The sequence below is a fragment of the Natator depressus genome, chromosome 26 (genome assembly GCF_965152275.1).
Source record: "Natator depressus isolate rNatDep1 chromosome 26, rNatDep2.hap1, whole genome shotgun sequence".
NCBI classification, from domain to species: Eukaryota; Metazoa; Chordata; order Testudines; family Cheloniidae; genus Natator; species Natator depressus.
The window spans coordinates 10,363,265-10,388,292 of record NC_134259.1 but is presented as its reverse complement, the minus strand read 5'-3'; the positions used below and the strand labels follow the sequence as shown (position 1 = coordinate 10,388,292).

The 25,028-nt window shown below is 48.1% G+C and overlaps 1 protein-coding gene across 2 annotated transcripts in view; it reads right to left on the bottom strand.

Moving 5' to 3' along the window:
* ARHGAP25 (Rho GTPase activating protein 25) overlaps positions 1-20,759 on the bottom strand; it is a 42,638-nt gene extending 21,879 nt beyond the window's left edge. The window contains exons 1-2 of one of the 2 annotated variants that reach the window (XM_074939952.1): positions 20,678-20,759; positions 3,840-4,039 (exon numbers count right to left, since the gene is read on the bottom strand). In XM_074939952.1, the coding sequence (XP_074796053.1) occupies positions 3,840-4,039; positions 20,678-20,738 (261 nt within the window). In that variant the 5' untranslated portion in view covers positions 20,739-20,759. The remainder of the gene's footprint in view (positions 1-3,839; positions 4,040-20,677) is intronic. The other variant, XM_074939953.1, reaches the window with a different exon arrangement.
* Between the last annotated feature and the right edge of the window lie 4,269 nt (positions 20,760-25,028).

Genomic DNA, 25,028 nt, shown 5'->3' with positions numbered 1-25,028 from the left:
GCCTAGGAGAGCGTGACAATTACCTTCTGGGTCTTACTTCCGACACTCCTGTTAATATATCCCAGATTGACGTTAGCTTTTTTTTTTTTTTTTTTTTTTGGCAACTGCACCACACGGTTGACTCTCATTCAATTTGTGATCCACTGTAATCTCCCAGATCCCTCTCAGCAGGACCACCATCGAGCCAGTTATTTAAGAAGAATATCCCTTTGGCTGGGCACAAGGTGAGAAGGTTTGAGGAACATCTCCTTTAGCCTGGATTCTCTCACTGTGGATTTTAGGGAAGCACCAGCTCCAACTGACTGAGCAGGTTACATTCCATTACGATAAAGGCTACAGCAGTTAGATCAGTCGGTATCAACAAGATCATCTGGCTTGTGACTCTTACTTCCACGTCATCAGATCACATGTCCAACCTAAAAAGGGATGTGGACTCGGCTGGCAGACATAACTGCATGACTCAGCACAAGCAATGCCTCAGAATAGGGCTGCAGAGGGCAGGAGTAGGAGGTGGTGCCATGGATGGAAACAGAGAGGGCTTTAGCTAATTACGTGCTTATGTAGCCCACTTTGCTCAGGCCACATGCGGGGATTGCACCCAGCATCTTGGCAGTGCTAAAAGAATGAACCAAGTTGCTATGGTAATACCAATAATAATAATAATTAATAGTGAACTTCTACTGCTGCAGGATGAGGTTCTCAACGGAAATATGGATGCATAGTTCCCTTTGAAATTAATGGGAGTAGCATCTCTACATCCCCTGGGTAGCTCTGCCAGTCTTAGTGTTCTAGCTCGAAGCAGTAGCAGGCTCATATCTAGAGCTGACAGGAATTTTGTCATCATCAAAGGAATCTGAACCAAAAAAATGGCTTTACATTTTCCACAATTTTTTGTTTTTGATGTAATTGTCATTGAAATTTCCCACAAAAAAGGCAGAGTGGGTTTTTTTTTTGTTTTGATTTGGGGGGAAAACCCAGGGAAAAAATCAGTTTTGGGTTAAAATGCTTAGCTTTTAGTTGAATGAAAAAATGGTTTTCAGAAACCAAAAAAATGTCAGTTGAAAACAACAAGAAAAATTGCAGGACATTTTGTCCAGCATGGAAAAAAAAATGTTTTGTTTGTTTTTTTTTAAATTTCCTCCACAAAATAATTGTGGTTTTTTTTTTTTTTTTTACCAGCTCTACTTGTATGTGGATCAGCCATTATCACTGGCATGTGTAACATATTAAACCAGGGATTATGCCTATGTTTTGGAGACAGCAGCTGAGTTAAAGGCAGTCTGGATGTTAAAAGCTGACTGATCAAAACACCTTGTGTATCCATTGGGACGGAAGACAGGGTATCATGCAGAGAGGGGATGGTCCTCTCCATCGGGAGGGCCAGCCTATGACCCACAGGCCATACATGGCCCATCATAGCATTTCATAAGACCTGTGGCCTGCTTCAACACACTATACTAATGGCCAATTCATTAGCGTTTTGTTGTCATGTTTACATCAGTTTAGCTTACGCAAGTGTGTAAATAGACAGTACTGTACATAGAAACAACCTATCTAAATACACACAAAACAAGCTGAATTTTAAAATATAAATCAATATAGGTGACTATTCACATTTTAATAAGATTTAAAATCTGTTTGGCCCACTCAAGATTGTGCTTAGGCCCTCCTGTGTAATAGGTTTGGGCACCACTGCTCTACATTATTAATCTTCCTTCCCCCAAGGAGACATGGAGCTACAGAAGAAGGCAGGGCCATGTACCTGCTTTACTACCCTGGGAGTTTGTGATCCATTTTTGTGTCATTCAGAGGGGATTTAAGCAGGTTCAGAGACCCAGCTTGGAAGAGTCTGGCAGCTCCTTTAAAGGAAAGGTCTTGCAGCTGTGGGTGAAATTCCATCTAAGTCACTGGAGCTGGTCCCCTTTATACCACCAGCAGTAGCAGATGAAACCTTTGAAGTCAAGGGAGCTGAGCCTACATGGACCAGCAGGAAATCTCCCCACCTCCGCATGCGGCCATGCAAGTGAATCGTTAGCTGTCCAAACGCGGCCACGGCTTTTTAAAGGTTGTCTGAAGTGTTAGCTGTTGTTAACACTTCTTGTGCGTTCAGCTGTGTTGCAAATGATGTGGCAGGGGCCGGGGGGTGAGGAGGTGGAAAGGGATGCTAGATAAGTGGCAAGGCATAAACACAGGCCTTCTGAGCTTCCCTCCTATTTTGTGACTATCGCAATAAACCCTTCGGGAGCTGGGGCCCACAGAAATCAGTATAAGTCAGATCTACGAAAGAATATATTTCTGAAGACCAAATATCCTGGCCTTGGAATGCACCAGATTACATGGTGTTATCACAAGGGATCCCGTTCCCAAAGGGTCATCCCTGCTCTGCAAAATTCAGACTACATTTTGCCCTGAATTTTTTGGAAACTCTCTATTTCTTGCCCTTTTCTTCTCCACCTTTTTCCCTCCAACCCTCTTGGGTGACCAGGCCCACGGCGGTGGTGGTGGACACCCCAGGGTGCCAGTAGCTCTAGAAGCTCTGTAAATGGGCCCCATATATTCCCTACAAAGCTGCAGAATTCATTCTGCCTCACTGCACATCTACTTAGGTCCTGCCCCTGCCCCTACTCCCCAATTCTTAGCCAGGGAGAACAGAGTTCTACATCAGGGCTTGGCCTGAACTTAAACCCCTGGAGCTGAACAACCTGCAGGCAGGACCTGGAGCCGGACATTATAGAGACTTTCTGCTCCCGGATCTCTAGCTGTCAGCTCAAATGCAACATGGCTAAACCTGTGTTCTTAATCTTCCCCATCTCCTTTCTCAAGCACTGTGAACAACACCACCATCCTACCAGTTACTCAGGACCATAACCTGGGCATCAGCTTCAACTCCGACCTCTCTCTAGAACTTCCCCTGCAGGCTATGTCTAAATCCTGTGAATTCTTCCCGCATCACGTCTCTAAGACATGGCCTTTCCTATCCATCCACCCCGCTAACACTCTCGTTCAAGCTCTCATCAGGCCACGTCTCAGTCACTGCACCGTCCTTCTCGTTGGCCTTGACAAATGCAATCTTGCCTCTCTCCTATCCACTCAGAATGCTGCTGCAAAGATCATTCCCCTAGTCTGTCTGCAGGACAATGAAATGGCCATCGCTGCCTCCCTCTTCTTTAGCACCTCAAACACAAGCTGCTTGTCTTCACTTCCAGGCCCTTCGTGGCCCATCCCCACTATCAAAATATCGACTCCCACCTCGGATCAGCCCACCGTGCCAACTTCCATCATCTACTTGTTACACTTTCAAACAAGCAGCTTTGTGCTTTCTCGCATCCTGCCCCGCACGCCTGGGATAAGCTTCCCTTAAACGCCTGCAAAACGAACTCGTTAGCCTCTTTCCAAACCCTCCTTAAAACTCGCCTTTGCCACAATGCCTAGAAAACACTTGAGAGCGGTTAGCACCCCGGTGTGCTAAGACCGCTGCTTGTCACACTGACCAATACTGTCTCATTGTTTCCTTGGACACCACCATTGGTCTGTGTGTATCCACCACTTATACGTCTCCAAACTCTTATACGTAGCTTGTAAGCAGCTTGGGACAGGGACCCCTTCTTTGTTCTGTGTTCGTACAGTACCTAGTACAATGGGGTCTTGTTCCATGACTAGGACTCCTCAGTGCTATGGAAAGACAAGTAATAATAAATAGTAATATCAGTAGGGAAGGGGGCAGGATATTCAGGGCTCACCTCCGTGCTACATCCTCCCTGCCAAAAAAACACATCTCCCCTATGGCTCCCTTCAGGACCCTGCCTAGACCAAGGACACAAAATGCGGGCTCCCTGTACCTGGGGCTTGGCCTCTTCTTCATCCTTGTAGTAACACAGCTGCTGGCCCCTCAGTACAAAGTACCGCTGTTGCCAGTTCTTGACGATGGAGCGCTGCTTCTTCAGCCAGCCGATCTTCAGGGGCCGCTCCAGCAGGTTGGGGGAGGCTGTCCAGTTGCAGGCCGCCATGGGATCACCGGTCATCACGCTCCTGGAACGAGCTGGAGAGAGGAAGACAGACACATACTGACAGAGTGACATGGGATTCAGAGGAGCTCCCAGGTAGAGACTGGCTGTCCCATTAGGGGCAAGCCCACCGTAGCATGGATCGTGGGTCTCTTCCGACGGAGTTAAGTAAAACCTAAAATCGACTGCCCTGAGGCAATCAGAAGCAGCTATCTGTCCCCTCTGCCTGCGAAAAGCCAACGGGCTAGAGGCTTTTAAAGGAAGTGGCTGCAGTATCTGTCAAAATATGCTTCCTTTTTCCTGCGTGGGAGTGACTGTCTCACAAATGAGAGAAGAGAATGATTAGTTTCTATATGGGACTGCTTCATTTAGACCCGTCCAAAAAAAAAAGAAACACAGACATGATGGGGGAATTTTCAAAATTTGTTTTAAAGCAGTGGGTCTCAACCAGGGGTACACGTACCCCTGGGGTACACAGAGGTCTTCCAGGGGGTACATCAACTCATCTTGATATTTGCCTACTTTTACGACAGGCTACATAAAAGCACAAGTGATGTCAGTACAAACTAAAATTTCACACAGACAACGACTTGTTTATATCGCTCTATGTACCATACACTCAAATGTAAGTATAATATTTATATTCCAATCGATTTATTTTATAATTATATGATAAAAATGAGAAAGTCAGCCATTTTTTCAGTAATAGTGTGGCTGTGACACTTTTGTACTTTTAGGTCTGATTTTGTAAGCAAGTACTTTTTAAGTGAGGTGAAACTTGGGGGTACGCAAGACAAATCAGACTCCTGAAAGGGGTACAGTCGTCTGGAGACGTTGAGAGCCACTGTTTTAAACTATTTATTCTGGGTGATACTTCGAAAGGTGCCGTCTGCCTTTTGAACAGCTCACACAACACAGAACAGATGTGAAAAGCCAATGAGATTGCAAACTCTTTGGGGCCTGGGCTGTCTTTTATTGAATGGTAAAGAGGTTCCTGGCACAAAGGGGCCCTGATCCTGATGGGTCCCTCTAGGAGCTACAGCAATGTTGAATACCGATCCGGGGTGATCGTTGCCTAAAGAGGAAAGGTGTATAGCTGCTCCTTCTGTTTTCATCTGTGGGACAGTCATCCGGGCACCTAAATAGCTGTGCGTCACACTCTCCGCATCGGAGGTCAGATGGCATTGTTGTTATGTGCATGGACGATCCCGACTATATACAGTGCAACTCTGTTTGTTTTACTGTTCCCTGCTTGTGGCAGCCATTTGACTCTCTGGGTGTGATTCCCCTCTCACCTCATCAGCCTAAATGGGGAATAAGTCCACTGACGTCAACAAACTAAAGCTGCTGTGAGTGACCTAGGACTCAGGCCCGCTGAATCATCCGTCACATTTCAAAAGTCATTTCCTGTTGGCGTGAATGTTCTTGCCCTTTATGCAACAGTAATAATTAAATCTACCTCTTGTCTCGTGTTTTTTAGAAAGGGGATCGGTATTGCGATCCCTATTTTACAGATGGGGAACCCGAGGCACGCGGAGGTGAAGTGACTTACCCCAGGTCACCGAGGATAGAACCTAGGTCTACTGAAGCCCAGTCCAGTACACTGGCCAAGGCCTCCGCAGGCTGTTACAAGAGGTTAATGTCTGCAAGGTTAAAGACTTTCACACCTTTTCAGAGGCGCTCAGTTACAATGTCCACCTATCTACTTATATGGCCCCCACTACCATCTGAGCACTTCCCATTTACAAGTAAAAATAACGACTCTCTCTTCCTTTCCAGCTTGATTCGTTTTCTGTTTGTCTGCTTGCGTCCACCTCTGTACATGGTGAGCAGGCACATCCTATGTCTATATGGGCATACATGTGCATGTGTTGAGTGATTGCGTTGTGCACAGGCGAGAGTGTGTGTGTGTGTGTGTGTGTGTGTGTGTGTCGTGGGCTTGTGACAGTGCACCTTTGGGTGGAGAAATTATTGAGGGAAGGCTGAGCCAAAGAAATGAGTTGTGTGCAGCCTTCTGAAAGTGCTTCATGGTTCTTTCTGTGGTCAGGGAGTGTCAGGGGTGCTGGAACAATTTGTACAGTGGAGGTGCTGAGAGCCAGCAAACCAAACTGTAAACCCTGGATATGATGGAAACCGCTTCAAGCCAGAGGGTGCTGCAGCACCTCATGCATCCCTAAGTCTAGCACCTAGAGGGAGCATTGCAGTTTAGGGGAATGTCAGTGAGGCCTGAATACAGCCCAGCTCCCTGCCTTTGCCATTAAAACACCTCCAGAAGAAGACCCCACTCTGTCGCTGCAAGACAGAAGCCTGCCTCTTTCAACTCATCTAGTCACATGCACCTGTGCAGAGTGGCTGCACAATGCTACCGGTCCGATTTCGTTATGTTTCACGCTCACTTTGCACGAGTGCAAAGAACTCCTCCAGGTGCGAGGCAGTAGAGAATCAGGGTGTTTGTTCCTGGGCATATGTTGATATGGGAAGTTCCTCACTATATGGATCTGGATTTAGGGTGGGCTTTTCAATGGGATTTGAATGCCAAACTCCTTTACGGTATATCTGCTCTGCAATGATAAATCTGCGGTGCCAAGTCTCAGAGCCTGGGTCAATTGATTAGAGCTTGCGGGGGAGAGGGTGCTAAAAAGGGCAGTGTAGATGTTCAGGCCTGGGCTGGAGCCCGGGTTCTGAAACTCAGTTTGTGGGGAGGGTCTCAGAGCCCTGGCTCCAGCCTGAGCCCGAATGTGGACACCTTTGCTTTTAGCCCTGCACCCCAAGCCCCGTGAGCCTGAGCCAATTGACCCAGGCTCTGAGATGCAGTGCCGTGGGTGGTGCTTTGCAGTGTAGACGCACCCTGAGACCACAGCCTCAACAAGCATGATCAAAACGGGGGTTTCCTGATCAGAACCTCGGGAGTTAGAACGATTCAAAATTCTGTTGCTAACACGTCCCTGTTATTCAAGCCCCCTGAGAAAGATTCAGAACATGCTAACAAAACACCTGCTAATTTACAGAGGCATTCCTACTCCCTGATCACATCCCTTCATGCCACACAGGGGATGTTTACTCAGTGGGTTAGGATTTTTAGAGGATGATGCAGAGCATGAGGGCTGGACAGAGTGAAAATCTGACTCCATTAAACTGAATGTTGCTGTCCGGAGAGCGCAGCCCCCCTAAGGCAAGTGCAGTTCTGCAAATGTTTGTTTTGCAAAACCACAACCTGCTTCTAATGTGTTAAACCAGGACTGGGCAAACTTGAAACCACTCCATCTCTGTTGTACTACAAGCCACGCTCCCACGCACAGCAACCAGACAAGTGCGAGCTCTTGGCTGACAGCTCCGTTCTGATGAAAAGCGCCATCCAGGAGGCTACCATAACATGGCAAATGAGAGGGACAAAAGTCTATGCACAAGTATTCACTGCAGAGTTAGCCTGGGGTAGTTTAGCGTGAGTGGAGCGTCCCCACGACAGACATCTACCCGAGCCAGACCTGTGTGGCTGCCTCCACAATGGTTCTGTACTGGCCCATGTGCGAGGCGGGATTTCTAGCAAGACATCATGTGGCTTTGAGTGGTGCATTGAAGTGGGCCACTCTGTGATCTCATTTGCAGAGTATTGTCTCGTCTGTCCTTCCTACGGTAAGGCTCCTACGGGTCTTACTGACATCACACCACACCAGAAGGCAGGTATATCAGCTTCTGGCCAACTGCAGCACTGGAGAAGGATTTCTTGGATGGCATCTCTCTGTTCAAATGCTGTACAAGTGTAGCCGGGATAGGACTGGCAGACTAAGCACCCGGGCTGGATGAGGCTGAGTTCTCACTGCAAAGTAGGCTGGTTGCCAGCCTGGGCTGAAGTAAAATCCAAGATGTAGCCTATAATCTCAGTCATGACGTTAAAGCACCCTCACGCCCGGGTGAGATGTTCTGTGTAGATTGAAGGGGTTGGGGCAACACTCAGGCTAGACCCCAGGCTAACTCTGGAGTGAAGACAGAGACCCTAAAGGTAACCTGCCTGGCCCCTTGGGTCATCCTGTGTGCAGATGCTACTGCATCAGCATGCTCCGGTCTCAGGGGCAGTACAATGGAAGTGAAGGGGATGGTCTTATGGTTAAGGCACTGGACTGGGACTCAGGAGATTCCTGGCTCTGCCACAGTTTTCCTATATGACCAGGGGCAAGTCACTTTAACCTCGCTGTTCCTCAGCTCCCCATCTATGCAATGGGGATAATGATACTTGCTTTCTCCCACCCTTTGTCGATCTTGTCCATTTGGACTATAACTTAGGGACTGTCTGACACTACGTGTACAGACAGTACCTAGCGCCCTGGGGTCCTGACCTCAGTTGGGGTCTCTAGACCCCACTGTACCGCAAATTTTAATAAATGTTATACTCACTTTGCACCAGCATAAAGGACTGCACGAGGCAGCAGGCACTGAAGAATCGGGCCCATCATTTTCATCATTATATTCCAAGCCCATCTGTGGTACTGTAGCTATTATATCTCCAGTAATGGTGATTCCTCAGACCTCCCTCAGCAGATTGGTCCATTCTCTAATAGTTAGGAAGCTCCTCTTTAATATTAAACTTGAATTTTCCTTGCTGCAGAGTAAGTCCATTACTGGACCATCACCTCTTTACAGCCCTTCACTCGAGATAGTCATTGTGTTTCCGGTGCCTTATTTCAGAGGCAAAGGTAGCTAATGCAGCAGCACCAAAGACACCGCAGTGGTAACAACAGCAGTATCTCCTCACTCTGTACAATCTACTAATCTACCATCTCCTAACAGGCACTGCCGTGCTGGGATGGATCGAAATGAATGCATAGGTTTCTAGCCAGCAGTGCAAACCCCTGGTGTTGACATGATTTGCACGAGTGCAGTCTGATTGACACCAGTACAGCTATACCAGTGGCCTGGCACGGACAAGGCCTTCAGTCGCTCTTCCAGGTGCTACAGCATCACTTGCGTGTGAGCTGCTGACATTCCCACTCTCATTGCAAAGCAAAACCAAAGACCTGCACAGAGCGCTGTCATGTGAACTGAATGCCGGCTTGAGCTTCCCACGCCACATGCTAATGCACTGAGAGCCTGGACTCCTGGCTTCTAGTCCCAGCCCTGCTTTTCACTGGGACAAGTTACTTAACCTCTTTGTACCTCACATTCCCCATCTGTAAAATGGGGATTTTAGAACCATGCAAGGTGGTTGTGAGGAGTAGCTAACTAATGGAACACTCCTCTGAAGGCTTACCTACAGAGGGGGGTAATGCGCTCCTCAGGGTCTGATTTCTGAAGCGCACTGATATGCTGCCCCCTGGGCCAGGTAGACCCTGCTGGTGCGCTTTAACATAGTGCTTTCTGAAAAGCACACTAAGGAACCTTTAGTGTGCACCAGCGGGATCTACACGGACCAATTAACGTGCAACACTACACAATGTGCAACATTAGTGCACTTTAAAATTTGCACCCCCATGCAACACGTTACCCCGTCCTGTAGACAAGTCCCTAGTTCCGCTAGTCCAGTGTTTAGGATTTAGCCCAGTATTTGTTAAACGCTTGGAGATCCTCAGGTGAAAAGTTCTATAAAACAGCAAAGCATCATTATTACTAGAGAGCAGTGAGAATGACGGAGTGATTTTTCGGTTCGCTGATGGAACCAAATAGTCAGAAGGAAAAAAATTGTTTCAGATGGACCCGAAATGACCATTTTTCCAATTTTTCAGCAAACCATTTCATTTTTGAGTGTTTTCTCACCCTCTTTTTAAAATTAAAATTGAACTACATTTCGAAGCCACAAAAGTCATTTGGATTTGAAAAATCCAAATGTTCATGTAGAAAATGTCAAAATGAACCATTTCCATTTTTTCCTGAATTTCTTTCTGTTTGTGTGGTTTTTTTCCTGACCGATGCAATTTGACACACATTCCGAAAATGTTTCAGTTCAAAATGTTCCGGGTTATTCCCGGATTTTACACCCTGCCTCTCAGTTCAGATTCAGCCCTGAATCTGCATTTTACAGCGGGGAAAAAAAAGTTTAGTCTGAAAAATTTTGTCTAGCTCTAATTATTACAGTAAAGCCTTCAGTGATGGTCAGTAGGTAACTCCCTGGGCTAAATAACTGATTTAAAGGCTCGTCAAAGTTGCCAGGAAAATGTTGTCTCACTGTTAAAGACCCATCCTGACTAGGCTACCAACTTTTGTTGAACGTGTGAGGATGGAGCTCGGACCCATTTAGCAGCTAAGTAAGGCCCAGATTTTCAAACATGCTCAACAGTGCCCGGCATGCTAAGCTTTTTTGAATAGCTGGCCGTTAGCTGATTCTCCCATACCCAACAATACTCACGCTAGGTTTTCAGAGGCAGCTGACTCGCCAAGGCCAGGCTGTTTGTACAAAGTTCAACGCCAGGGCATAACTGCATTTATTTTGGGCGTGGAGGAAGCAGTCAGATGGGCTTTATGCAGGGCTCTTGCGGGCTAAACCCTGCCACAGTCTGCATTAGGGTGAGGCTAGACTGTAAGGGAAAGTCTACGCCGCCAGCCTCCCAGCTCAAGTGGACAGACTTGCAGGGGCAGCGAGTTATGTGGGCCCCTGGTGCCCGTGCTCCAGCAATATTCAGGGCACGGGGGGTGGCTCCGCCAATGTTCGGGGCCAGGTCTCTCCCCTGGCCTCGCTGCTGTCCCGTGCGTCTACCCTGGAGCGTCCCCCGGCCCCGCCTGCCACCCCCAACAACGTGTCTCTTTTTCTGTTTGTCGGCAGCATAAGGCTGAAGTGGGGATGGGTCAAGTTATATATTCCCCAGAGGCTCTGGAAGTCCCAGGGAAGGAAAATCTCTGTGTTTTTTACACCTCCTCGGAATTTGGCCCAAAAACCTGTCCCATTCCAATGACTTTCCCAGTGATTACATACTTGCCAATGAACTCAGGGCCTGGGAACCAGCTGTTCTCCTCCATCAGCGCTATCATAAGGGCAGTGAGTAACTTGCCTTAGAACCATTCTCTCTGAAACGGGGGTAGATACTGTCAGCAGGCTGTCAAAGTGAAGGCCAGTACTGTGTTCAGCTGCAAGGCACCACCCTGCAGGGAGGGATGTGTTAGCCACAGGGGAATGTATAGAAAGGAAGCAGCATCAGTCTGTTTTCTCAGCATATTTACAAGCCTCTCCAACCTGGCTAAGCTAACAAAGCCTCGGGAACCGTGCTCGGAGCTGGAGTTTTGCTTTGGTCCCATCTCTAATCTACCCTTCTTTGTTAAGGTTTTAAGGAGTAATTTAGGTACCGGGATTGTGATTACTGGTCGGCCAATGGAAAAGAAATATGCTATCAGCGCATTTGGAGGGGAAGGGGGTTGGAATCCTGCATTTGGGCCCCAGTTTTGGAGCTTCTCCCTTGCTCTTAGAATGCACCAAGCTCCAAACTTGTTTGGCCTTTAGAGATGCTGAAAATCCAGACCTGTCTCTGAATTTTGCAGGGCAAGTCCCTATCCGTTTGTGATGCCTGATGCAGAATGGAACGGGGTAGCTGTGAGGTAAACATATGGCACTGGAATAAGGGTAAATCAATAGAGAGTCACACTAGGGGAGGCAGTGTTGTCTCGTGGCTCAGGTACTGGACTGGGAGCCCAGCAGAAGTGGGATCTAATCCTGGAGCTGCCACTGACTTGGTGACTTGCTGTGTGCCCTTATGCCAATCATTTCCCCTCTCTGTGTGTTATCCATTGAGACTGTAAGGGTAGGGGGTGTCTCTCACTATGTATGTGCTGCCCCAGCATGCTGGGGTCTTGATCTTGGCCGGAGCCTCTAGGTGCTACTGTAGTCCAATGATCAGGGAAGCTTTAAGGCCCGCCTATGCTACAAATTCTCTGAACTGGTAGACAGTCAGTGGTGTTGACTGGCTGCAAACCGGATTCACACCCACTTGCAACATGCTAAGTACCTGGTTAGTAACTTGTGCCTTTGCTCTCCTCACAAAGATGATGAAACCAGGCAGATAATTTGGGTCCTCAGTAACTGTGTGCACTGGCTTTATATAAACATACAAGGCCTACAGATACACACAGCAACTGCAGCCTGGTTAGGTTCTGGTGGCTTCTGCAATAAAAGACAGAGAGGCCCCAAAGTAGAGGGCTCCCAAACTATTTAAAGGGATACCACCCAATTCCTATAAGCGACTGTAACTATAACGGGACATGCGTCCATACCAGTGGGTCTGGGCTGTGACGTAGTTGTTTGCTTGTGTGAGTGGTTTGGCTGGTCCTGCTGCTGCCCAAATACCTCCCAGAATGCAGTGCCCTATGTGCTCCAGGCTCCGCTCCTTGTGTCTGTCCTGCAGGCCTTATGTCCCCTGCTGAGGCATTATGGACTAGCTTTCCTAGCCTGCACTGATTACAAACACGGTCTGGGGAGAGATGGGATGGAGTGTGGGTTGCGTGCGGCTGTGCTGTGGGAAAGTAGCAAGGTGGACACAGCACTGCAGGCAGCTCAGAAGAGCGTGTCTCAACCGGGCTGTGAAAACACATTTGCACTTCTAAAGGAGACGGGGCCAATCATCCCTGAACCCAAAGCTCTGTCCAGGGCCTGGCACTGATGCTCAGTTGGACTGTCCCTGTTCTCCGGTCAAGGATTTAGGTCATGTGTTCCTGTATTCTGGGGTAGTTTGGGGCCAGTATCAGGGCAGCTCTCACTGACACTCCAGTTCCCCTAGTCCCCTAGTGGGCTGTAGGAAGCAAAGAATATCTGGAATGCAGTGTACTCCGACCACAGCCCAGCCTTCTCACCCCACACCATCCGCCAACCCCTGACATGCTGGGAACAGAGCTGGTGTAGGGAGTATTTCTCGGGCCTGTTTCCTCCCCCTTTAAGGCCCCTCTATGCCAGTAGGGGACTTAACACAATGGAGAGGCTTCTGTAATTCACTATCTATGCAGAGCAGTGCATAAGACTGACTCCCTTAGCAGGTTTCAGGCCAGAAACCACAGGGGCTCTATGGGTTCCCGCTTTCACAAGCTTGGAGCCCAGCCCCCGTGTGCAGAAAGGCCCGCTCAGGTTTGCGAACGAGGCCTCTTTAAAGCTTTCACCTTGAACCCGTTTTCGTTCCTGTGCTTTGAATTGCAGGTGCCCGGGCACCTTTGCCTTTGCTTCTCTGGATGGTCCCAGCGGGTGGGCTGGTAGTGGTTCGGCCCGGCCCTCTTTTCACCACTGTTGCGGAACAGGAAGCTGATAACAACTGTGAGCTTGGCACATTCTGAGCTGCTTCCTTTTGTTAAATGCTTCTGATTTTGACTGTTTCCCTCTAAACACCCTCGCTGCCCCTTCAGCTAGGAAACAATGGGCCATGTCCACATGCACCCTGCCTGGTCAGTGCTGCTTCTTCACTCAGCCCTCCAGGCTCTTACACATGCCTGGGAGATGAGCTGCAAGCCACAGTGGCGCTCTTCCTCCTGACTGAGGGCTAAGCCCATTGCCCCAGCAGAGTGATTTCGGGGTTACTTTGCAGGTGGGCGAGCTGCCATTGTTCCAGTAAGAAGTAAAGGAAGCCCTGCACAAAGGGGGGTGTTAAACCCACTGCCCTGATCCTACTCAATTGGGGGTCATTGCCTCTTGGCTGCCTAAAATTCCACCGGCGTGGTTTTAGTGAGCCAGGCTCCTCCTTCGCGTCCAGTACCAACTTCCTGGCCAGAGTTGCTGCTGTGCATTCATAAGCAACGGCTGCATGTCGTCCCCCGAAGCAACTTGCCTTCAGTGACAAACCTGCAAACTGGCCATACAGCTCCTTATTACGTGTGCCCATTTAAACAGAACAGCAGGGCTACCACAATGCCCGCCTCCCCGTGAAAGTGGAAACACAACTACAACCACAGAGCGCCCTCTGCTGGCTGTTGGGGAAGCTGACAGTGAGGGAAGTGGCCAATTTTTTGCGCCGTTGCAAATTTGATACGGATTTGGTATCAATATGGTAGGGTTGCCAATAGTTCCCTATTACAAGGCACGTCCCTTATTTTTTCATCTCTGTACGACAAGACTGGGAGTTGCTGAGTGCTGCAAAAAGCAGCAAGAAATACCCCTGGGGAATGTAGGTGAGTACCACTTTATTATTATTAATAATAGTGACAATAATAATATTAGGAGGAGGGGGTGTGGCGGGGCTGCTAAGAAAACAGTCCCTTATTTTTGAAATACAGTGTTGGCAACCCTAAAATGTGGTGATTATGGGTGTGACTTTTTACCACTACAGGGTGGACGCCATTATACCAGCATTCAGATGCCTCATAGTCGTAGTATAGATTGTTCCCCTTCCCATACGAGAATAAGCTATCCTGGTTTAAGCTCATTTATATTGGTGTAACTGTGTCTGCATGACTGAACCACTGAAAAAGTGATGTTGATGAGTCAGCAGCTGGCACTCTTCCACCCGAGTCAGGGCTCCACCCATCCCCAGCATGGGTGTTTAGGGGTTACCTGGGCGGGGGGTGGATAAAATGAAAAGCTGGACCCTTCCAATAAAAAAGCACTTTAACGGCATTGTTATTGCAGTTCAATTTTTCTGTGCAGGTAACACCTTAGAATACAACAATGCCCAATCAGTTACTGGCTCGTTTCGTAAGAACTTTTTTTTTTTTTTTTTAAATATCCAGACAATCGACAAAAGTTCCTGGTCACTTCTTCTGCTGAAAACATCCATGTTCCTTGACACTGAAAAAAATAAAAACCTGACAACCAAAAATGTTTCAGATTTGGGGTTTTCAACAAAAACTCAAGACATTTCAATGAAAACAAACAAAGCTTTGATTGAAGCTCACGAAAGCTTCTGCTCAAATAAATTTGTCAGTCTCTAAGGTTCCACAAGTCCTCCTTTTCTTTTTGCGGCTACAGACTAACACGGCTGCTACTCTGAAAGCTTTGATTGAAATTCTTGGCAAAAAGCAAAGGTTTTTGTTTTGTTTTTTTCAACCGGTTCTCATTATAATTCTACTCGTTTGTTAATGCCTAGCCCAAAATAGCGTTGGTGTCAAAACCATCAGGAGACCTTAATTTCATACAGTTTCATAGAATAATAGAAATGTAGAAGTCATCTAAGCCATTCCCCTCTGCTGAGGTAGGACGAAGTGAACTTAAACCATCCCTGCAGGTTTGTCTCACCTTTTCTTAAAAACCTCTAATGACGGGGATGCCACAACCTCCCTCAATAAGCTATTCCACTGTTTAGCTATCCTTATAGTTAGAAAGTTTTTCCTAATATCTAACCTAACTCTCATAGATACTAAGGTCAGAAGGGACCATTATGATCATCTAGTCCGACCTCCTGCACAACGCAGGCCACGGGATCTCACCCACCCACTCCTGAGAAAAATCGTGGTTTAAAGACTTCAAGGAGCAGAGAATCCCCCAGCAAGTGACCCGTGCCCTATGCTACAGAGGAAGGCGAAAAACCTCCAGGGCCTCTTCCAATCTGCCCTGTAGGAAAATTCCTTCCCGACCCCAAATATGGCAATCAGCTAAACCCTGAGCATATGGGCAAGATTCACCAGCCAGACACCTGGGAAAGAATTTTCTGTAGTAACTCAGATCCCACCCCATCTAACATCCCATCACAGGCCATTAGGCCTATTTACCATGAATATTTAAAGATCCCTTGCTGCAAAACAAGTTGATGACTCCCTTGGTGGAAACGGAGAACAACTGATCACTATTCTCTTTAGAACAACCTTTTATATATTTGTAACCCAATCCAAAGGGCCGAGTATGGGCGAAATGGAACCTGCTGGGGTTTCAGTCTGTGGTTCCTGGAGTCTAGGTTTTTCCCTCCAAAGGCTTAGAAGAGAAAATCCATCTCTCTCCATTAGCTATAGAAAATGACGACAATCACATCCCTGCTTGAAGCTAAGAGAGACGCGAGCTGAAATTAGGATGACCAATGAGGATGGCTGAGAAATCAGTGAGTAGATGGGCCGTTGTAATTATTTTCCAATGGGCAGGCATGAGAGAAGATGAAATGAACAACTCTACAGACTGGATTGCTGTCTAAAGAACCCTCCTTACAGAAACGCAGAATCCCTGCTCTTATGGGGACTCGTGGAATGGGCAAATCAGACTCCACCCTCCTATTTATTTGGCATTTCTGCAGCCACAGACTGGAAATTGCTATGTGTTAAAAACAAAAGCATGAGGCACTAACCACACTGAGTTAGCCCCTGATAAGCTCTACTCCAGCACTGGCATGTGTACTTAGGGTCAGCCACTGCACGTCCCCTGCAGAGGAGGGGACCGAAAGGGATGGGAGCCACTGCAGCTAAAGCCACTGGCAGGACCAATAGGATAGTCAAGGGTAAATGTGGGTAAGGGGAGTTGACCCACGACTCATTTGGGAAATATGGAGTTCAGTTTCAGTTAGTTCACCCATTTCTTTTTGCTACCATTGCACCCCTGGGCAGGTAAATCACTGGGCAGGTCATCCGTCTGATTTTAAACCGCTCATCTTAGGTTTGTCCCCCATCTGAACTAAGACAAAACTGGAGCACGGTATAGTCTGGTATTGGACAACACCATTTTGAAGCGTGCCCCTGGTGCACCCTGCCGGCGTGACCTCGCACGCATTGTCACGAGGCCGCACGGGCCGGGAGGTGAGGTCACACGGGCGGAGGTAGCAGGGGCAGGGAGATACACTCTCCAAAAGGGTGTTCCCCGTGAGGTGTGGCCTTGCACTCCGGTATCGTAGGAGCTTCTCCCATATTTCTGGCCCCTCCGCTCTTGTTTTTTTCATGACTAATGCTTTCTATTTTGGAGGTAGGTAGCGACCAGCTATAGAGCCAACTCCTGATCCCTCTGAAGTCCATAGGGTTTTGTCCAGATGAAGGAAGTGCAGGATTAGAGCTCAGTCTCTGAGCTTTGCAAAGGCCCTGCTGTAAATATCGGTCCCCAGTCTCTACCAGAGGAGACGTAATTTGGCTTCTGAAGGTGAGGGCAGCCATTGGCTGAGATGGGAGGTGCAGGGTGCGGGGGGAATAACACTGGAGAACAGGACTGGAGTGGCACTAGCAGCCAGTTAACTGCTGGAAGCCAGTTTCACGAGGCCTTCTGTACCCATCCCTCCATCTGCTCGTATTGTGGGGAGAGTAACATCTGCAAGTTATGAAATAATTTCCTGTTGCTTCAAATGCAAACAGCAAGTATGCGACACACCTCTCAGGCAAGGAGAGTAGGCCTGCACTCCAGCGTTAACTCAGGTGATTGGCCTCAGGTTAGCCTAGCCCAGGTCTCAGCTCTCAGCTCTCAGGTTAGCCTAGCCCTTATCAGGGGCTAACGCAGGTCTCAGCTCTCAGGCTAGCCTAGCCCAGCCGCACTGCAAAGCCCTGGCTGTGTCATTGCATCTTCCCCGCTGTTGCGCTCCTCCGTGAGTGTCGCTAAGGACTTTGGGGGCCATATCCCAGGGTTCTTTGGGCTGCAGTGAGCTGAGCCGCATGGTGTTTCATTCCCAGTGAATTGTGGGAGAACTCATCTGGCCTTCTGGGCGCAGGAGGGGAATTGTGGGAAGGCACGAGGAGACTACAAGCACTCCCACGGATTAGCCTGCGTCCTCATCACAAAGTGACAGTGAATAAGGCCCCTGGGCTCTCACCTATACCCCCAGTCAGGCCAGCTAGCACCACTAAACTCAAGCGAGAGGTTTTTGTGTATGGACAGGAGGGGCCCAGAGGCAAGAGCCCGAGTTACCTGTGCAGCGAAGACAGACCACCTCATGTGCAAGAGACCCAGGTGGGGCAGGTTGGACCTGATTCAGATTCAAGCCCAGCGCAGTAGAGACCAGGTCATCCTTTATGAGGTTCCTTCAGCTCAGGGGAAATCAAGGGTGGGATGTAACAACTGTTGTGTGGAATTCACCCCTGTGCAGGGAGCCAGTACCACGCTTCTGCACCTACCAAGTGGTCTTCTGCACATCCATTGCCCCGGAGGTTTGAATGTTCAAAGCACCATACACGACGTCTCCCCTCACTCCATCCCAGGAGACAGAAGTTTATCACTTCCCCCATTTTGTAGATGGGGAAACTGAGGCACTGAAAGGCAAAGTGACTGAACCCAGGCTCACAAATGGAGTCAGTGTCAGAGATGGGAATGGACCTCAGGAGTAACAGGCATCTGAGTCTTGTGCTCAAACCCCTAGATCATGTGAACTAAGTGCCACAGTGACTCAACCAGAGCTGCTGTGTAATACTGACCAGAATGGGTAAATAAAAAACATAAGGAGTGATCACAGGGAAATTAAGCAGGGACTGTCAATATGCTTGATCAGCAGGGTCTCCAAAAAGCCTGTTCCATCATGCAAGGTCCTCAAACTGCTGCTTCTCCTTGGGACTGCCAGGTTAGGGCAAAGCAGACATGAGGCAGACTTTTATCGCTAGCAAATTCCAACAGCAATTCATCTCTTTTGCTCTGGGTTTGTACAGCACCTAGCACAATGGGGTGTGGGTCCACACCTGTGGTGCCAAGGTGCTGGGTTACAAACAATAAATAATAACTCTCTCTTTCGGAAGACCCAGGCCCCACACCTTCAAACAGGAGCAGTGGGGGCAAGCAGCTAGTTTTAAGATGGAACATAATAAGTTTGTGAGCTGGATTATAGGATGCGGTTGTCTGCCATAGCAGGAGATTGGACTCAATGACCCAGGAAGTCCCTTCCAGTCGGACATTCTGAAGCCCCTAGTGGGGCTGGGGGCCTTAATTTTAGCCAGCAGAGCTATGTGAATTCATTCACAGCATTAGCTGCAACCCTGGTGACCCTGATAAAGAGCCAATGCCCCCTTTAAATGTCACAGCCTTGTGCCAGCCCTGACCCATCATCTTCAGAGCCGATGACAGGCGAGTCCCTTAGCACAAACTCTCCATGGGTCCGGAAAAAACTGGTTCCTTAATGGAGGTGGCCTTCTAATAAAAGTGGAGCCGAACTGTGCTTATCAGATGTCATATTTGGGGAGGTCTCTTAAAACAGGAGATTACCTAATAAGGGTGGTTCATTGCAGAGGCCTCTCTGTATGAAGGAACTCTTTGATCATTCATCAGAGGTGGCTGGTAACATAGGCAAGTGGGTCGGCAAACCCAACGCAGAGTCACTGTTTCCTCTGTGCGTGGGACCCTTTTTCTTCTCTTACTTTCATTCTGACTCTGGTTTGTACAGGCAGCTGAGGGGGTACAGTTCTGAATGCATCCCCAAACCCCCTTCCACAATGCAGAGCATCCCCAAAGGAGATTCCCCTGACTAGCGCTGACCAATGCCACAAGACCATGCTATTTGGCCCCCACTAGCCAGGTCTGTTTTCCATTCAGATTTGTAATCAGTGAGAAGAACATCTAGTGTGTCACTCTAATTTCTTTTCACGTCTGTGTGTATAAAGGATGTCTAAAATATCATGACATCAAACTCAATGATCAATTATTGCAAATCAAGGAGAAATGACCTTTCCAGCAACATAGGGAAGGGGCTGAACCAAACCCCTGAATCCAAACAACCCAGTCTTTCACCAGAGGAGATGGAATGTATCTAGCTACCTATCTGGGTATTTATACTGTGTCCATCAGTGTGGTATCTGAGCAGCTGTATCCAAACCAGAATCTGATACCGAATTTGTAGCAACCTCTGTGCTTTAATAGGCCGAACCGAATACCTTGATCTAAACACGTAACCCACACACCTTCTGGGTGTGGTGTTCTGTCCCATCTAGCGACACCGAGACCACTTAAAGAGAGAGATAAAATGAGTTTGCTCTACAGCCTTAGCTAGCAGTGAGTTGACTTTCAGCTCATGCGGTAGAGGCTCATGCACTAAGCTTCAGAGGTCCCAGGTTCAATCCCACCCGCTGATGACTGGGGTCTGTTGGCCTAAGAAACATACCCCAGTTTTTGGATGGTTTCAAATCCCAGCCTAGGCCTGAATCTAAATTTTGTAGCTCAGCCCCACCTCGTGACCTAACCTTCTACATCTCATAGTCTCAGATGGCCACACATGGAATCCACAGTTATGATAGGATAAAACTAACAATACCCAAATCTTATTTCACTGGTAGACCTGAAAGTGTTTCACAACATCCAAGGCTCTCAAAGTGTTTTACAAACATATCGTTAACCCCATTTTACAGATGGGGAACCAAGTCACCGAGATATACAGAGCTAGATTTTCAAAAGAGCTCAGGGACAGATTTTTGAGTGCTTCACATTGAATGTGGGTGCTGAGCCCATCTGAAAATTCTGGCCTAAGTGACTTGCCCAAGGTCACACATCGATTGAGTCAGTGTCGGAAGCCAGGTTTCCTCATTCCCAGTCCTGTAATAACCAGATCACCCTAGTGGGCCATCATCCTGAGCCTTCATTTGGTCAGCAGTCTAGAAAGCACCAGGCTTCAGCGAATGAAAGCACAACGCTGTTGCCAACCCCTCTGAATCCAAGCAAAGGCGACTGAGAAAAACGCTCAAACTTCTCAGATCTCATGCTACCACGTTGCTTTGCCCTAAAGCCCTCCAGATCCCCAGCTGATGTAAAGCGGCGTGAATTAACATCCACAGAGCTATGCTGTTATACTCCAGCTGAGGACCTGGCCCACTGTGGGCACAGAGGCTGGAGTCACTTCATCAGATCCATTGGCCAGGCAGGCCCCTGATTCACGCAGGAATTTAAGGGTATAAAAAAATAACAGTACCTATTTTTGCAGCATCCATTTTCAGGTTGAAATCCCAATTCCGCGGCAGCTTGAGGGACATTTTGAACCAGGGTTTTAGTTGGCTTTTTAAACGTGGCTATTTTTCCAAGCGTCTCTGTACTGTGACACTTCTTCTAATCCCGGGCCCTATTTTGATTCCCTCTGGAGCTTGCTTGAAAAATGAAGTCTCGCTTGAGGTTGATTTGCCAATGCACTTCCTCCTGTGCTCAGCTCTTAAGCAACCCCATAAAAGTACTTTTCTATCTTTCTTCTTCTTTTTTGCAAAGCTTTCTCTTTTGCTTTCCAGACGCACCATAAGCCTCTTGGCTGGCCCTTTTGCAGGTCCCCCTTTGATAATACCTCAGTCACACTCTAATTCAGAGAAGCTGAAGTCACGGCTGCATTTCATCCACCAGCCTCTGGCTTCACTGAAAAGCACTGATAAATAGCAGAGCTTCTGGGTTTGTTTTCTTTGCATTTGAGGAAGTGGGTGTCCTTTCTGTGCAATTGATGTGCTCGAAAAGATTGAGCGTTTGCCTCGTGGCTGAGGGGTATAGCCCAGCATTCAGTTTCAGGAAATGTTAAACTGAAGAGCAGACTGGCCGCTCTGGGGACCTGCTGCAGTTTTACCAACTAAACCCCTAAAATAGGAATTTAGAGGCAGGTCAGCTTGGCTGGGCAAGTATGTAGGTAATATCTGTGCCTGACCTGGAAACCTGCATTTTTTCCAAAGAGACAAGGGTCGATTTACAGTTGCTTGGCACCTTGAATCATCCTAGAGATATGTGCAAAATGGGCATAGAATGGTGCCAGGTCAGAAGGGCAGTGTTTGCACACACTTTGCACTAGTGGAAACAAATGCACTAGGTGCAGGGCACTGGTGAAGCTGGCCCTACTCACCCAGACCTCGTGCACTCTGCAGCACACTAAGGCCTGCCCCCCAGTGCTTAATTTTTGCCGGGGCTGAGCCCCGGCACCTCTGGGCTTGGCAATTCATAGCCCCGGCACCTCGGGCTTGCTGCATCCGTTATGAATGTAAAAAATTGCTTGAGCTCCAGCACCTCTTTCATTACAATTTAAGCCCTGCCTGTGAAGTCGGGGGGGCCAGGGAGTGAGGGAGCAGGGGACATACAGCAGTGAAAGCCGAAACACTGTCCTGGAGGGTGCGAGGTGGATGTCCGCTGGAAATCCTACTCCGGAGCAGACTTCGGAACAATACGCTCTGCTGTGGGGGAATGTGAATTACTCTGAGGGGGGCTGGTTATGATTACAAGTGAGCAGCATTATTCAATGGTTAGAGCAGGGGCCTGGAGATGAAATCCTGTCCCCATTTAAATCAATAGCAAAAACTCCCATTGACTTCGGCAGGGCCAGGATTCCACCACTGGGTTCTCTACCTGACTCAGCCACTGACTCAACATGTGGCCTGGGGAAAGTCACTTCACTGTTCAGTGCCTCACTCCTTTCTTCTGCAAAATGGGGTCAATACCCACTATTAGCAGGAGCTTCACATGGACGGCACCATGTGGAAAGGGACTCGGTGGCCATTTAGGATTTCACAGCTGTCTCGATCCTGCTCACGCATTCATGGAGTGCAGCTGAGTCAGACCCCCAGAGCCTCCAGCTCCAACAGACTCCACGGGAGCTAAATAGGCATTTATCTGTGAGCAGTGCAGGGTCTCTGACACACAGCTGTGCAGTTCCGATTCCATCCAGCACAGGGCAGTGATGTGCCTTAACCGGTTCATACCAGTACTTCAGTGCAAAGCATCACTATTTGCATGGAGACTTTGTTCACTTTGAAAGGCTCACCTAGCATGCCTGAAGCAGTGTGCTTCACCTCTATGAAAGGAGATCCATTGCAGTGTAAAAAAGGAGAAGCAAATCCATCACCTCCCAGTCCTAAAAGTTAAGAAACAGCTTGTCAAACACATGATAATGTAGCGAGATCATTTCATGGACAAACATCAGTGCACACACTGGGAACCCCCTGCGGCAGGGGCAGAGGGAAGTTGCCTTGAACAGGAGGAACAGCCAGGCCGTGAGCACAATGCAATGAAAGCAGTCATGGTCTGTGTTTCCTGTTACAACTCATTGTTCAAGGGCAATGCATTTCAGAAGCGTGCATCTGAGGTGCAGCGAGCATGCGGTAGGTGAAGTGCAGCACATTACCATAACGTCAGGCATCACAGCACGGAAATGTCTGTATCCACATACAAGGCGTGGTTCTGCTCTGACCACCCTGTGTTGTACAGGCTGATTAGGGACTGTCTCATTGAGCTCCATGTGTATCCCCAATTCTAAAGCAATGACTCAGTGTTGCCCAAATATCCACCGCAGTTGGGCTCAGAACACAGATATTCAGGCTTTCAAATGAAATATACAAAAAGTACATAGCAAGACAGTGGCGACAGCAGGGATCTGGGAGACGGGACTTGTATATTCAATCCTTGAGGAAATGCAAGGAAGATGCCACATTGTGGTGGGTTTTGTGATGTAGAAATTGCTCTCCTTAAATTGAAGACGCTAAGGGCTTGTTACACATGAAAGACAATCAGGAATAAGGTAAAATGTGAATTTAAAGCAGATTAACTATTTCTGATTAATGCCATGTGTGGACACACTTATTCCGAGTCATCCTAATCCGCTTCCAAAGCGGATGAAGATAATTCAGAATAGAAAGTGGATTAAGATAATCTGGAATAAGAGTATCCACATATGGAGCTAATCACTCAATCAGGAATAGCAACTGCAGAATAAAACCCCACAGGCCACCATATAAGGCTCGCAGCTGGCCCCATCTGAACTGGATGTGGGGATGTAACTGATAATGTAGAGGTGAAAGCTCCATAGTTTATTACTCATCAGCAGCCCACTCTGCTGCCTCTTCCCCTTTAAGGGATCTTAATTGTTCACCAAAACAACAAAGCCAGATAAACATAGGCTACTGCAGTGTGTTTCTTCTGGAGACTACTTTTCCTGTCATTTAAATGCACTCTGCGTGTATAGTAAAGGGTACATTAAAAAATAAACTTACTTATGTACAGGGCAAGCACTTTTCTATGGCCAAGCCACATAAGCTCCAGGATACTGTAGCCAGAGAGACAAGTCAAGTATTCCCCAGTCTCAAATATTCCATAGTGAAAAACCCCAGTACATGAGAACAGGAGGCAGCTATGGAAAATACAGTCACCACGGCCCAGCAGCAATCCCATTAGCTTCACCTCCGTTACTGAGCCTGAACTTCATTAACCCTGGAGTCTTGGCCAAACGCCAGCTTTGCATTCGGGCTACGTGAATTCCCCCTCGGTTGCAAATGGATATGATAACGTCCTATCCTGAACAGTGGTATAGTCCTGCTTTGCACTGCTCTCGCTTCCCAGGGCCCACCCCGGGGGTAACTGCATGTCAGTGAGGAGTGAAGTAAGCCCTCTCTGTAGTTTGGCTCTTTGATTTTCAGTTTGCAAAGCATGTCAGGAGAAAGGGGCTATTCTGAATGAGCTCAGAATGCGTGTCCACACATGGAGTTAATCCGCATCAGGGCCGTGCACACACAGGGACTAGAACAGCAGGTTATCCAACAAGGTTTATTCTGAAGATGTGACACAAGTGTGGGCTAGAGTCTGCTTCCTTGGTGGCTACCAGGCCAATAGACGAACACTCGAGACACCTCAGAGCTGCAGAAAATTCTCCACGAAACACTCAAGAAGCAGGCCATCTTGGTTTCAGCTTGCCACAGCAGAAGGATGCGAGAATGGTGACATGGCCCTGAGATGACGGGCATGCATTAGAGAACGTTGTTTTCACAAGGATAAAAAGTGAAGTCATCTTGAGCAATGTGTCTCATTCACCACTGTTGTGTAAATACAGTGCGCTTATAAGGGCTAAGCGTGGGACTATCTAGGTGGCAGAGGCTCCATTGAGAATGCTCTAACAGCTGGTTGGTGGCTTGTTCACTTATACAGAGCACAGGACTGGAAAGCACAAACTCTGTCATTGCGGCAAAAATAAGGGGTTTCTCACACTGGGCTAGCTAACTCAATAGGACAAATGGGGCAGTGGTTGGGGCGCTAACCTAGGAGACCTGGCTTTAATTCCCTGCTCTAACATAGGCCAGGTCTACACTGCATACTTACTTCGGTAGAACTCCGTCTCTCAGGGGTATGAAAAATCCACGCAGTGAGAGACCGAGTTATAGCGATCTGAACCCCCCGTGTAGACAGAGCTGTGTCGGCAGGCGCGCGTCTCCTGCCGGCACAGCTCCCGCGTCTCACAGAGGTGGAGTAACTAAGCTGGCGGGAGAGCCCTCTCCCGTTGGCTTAAGGCATCTTCATCCGAGTGCTGCACCAGT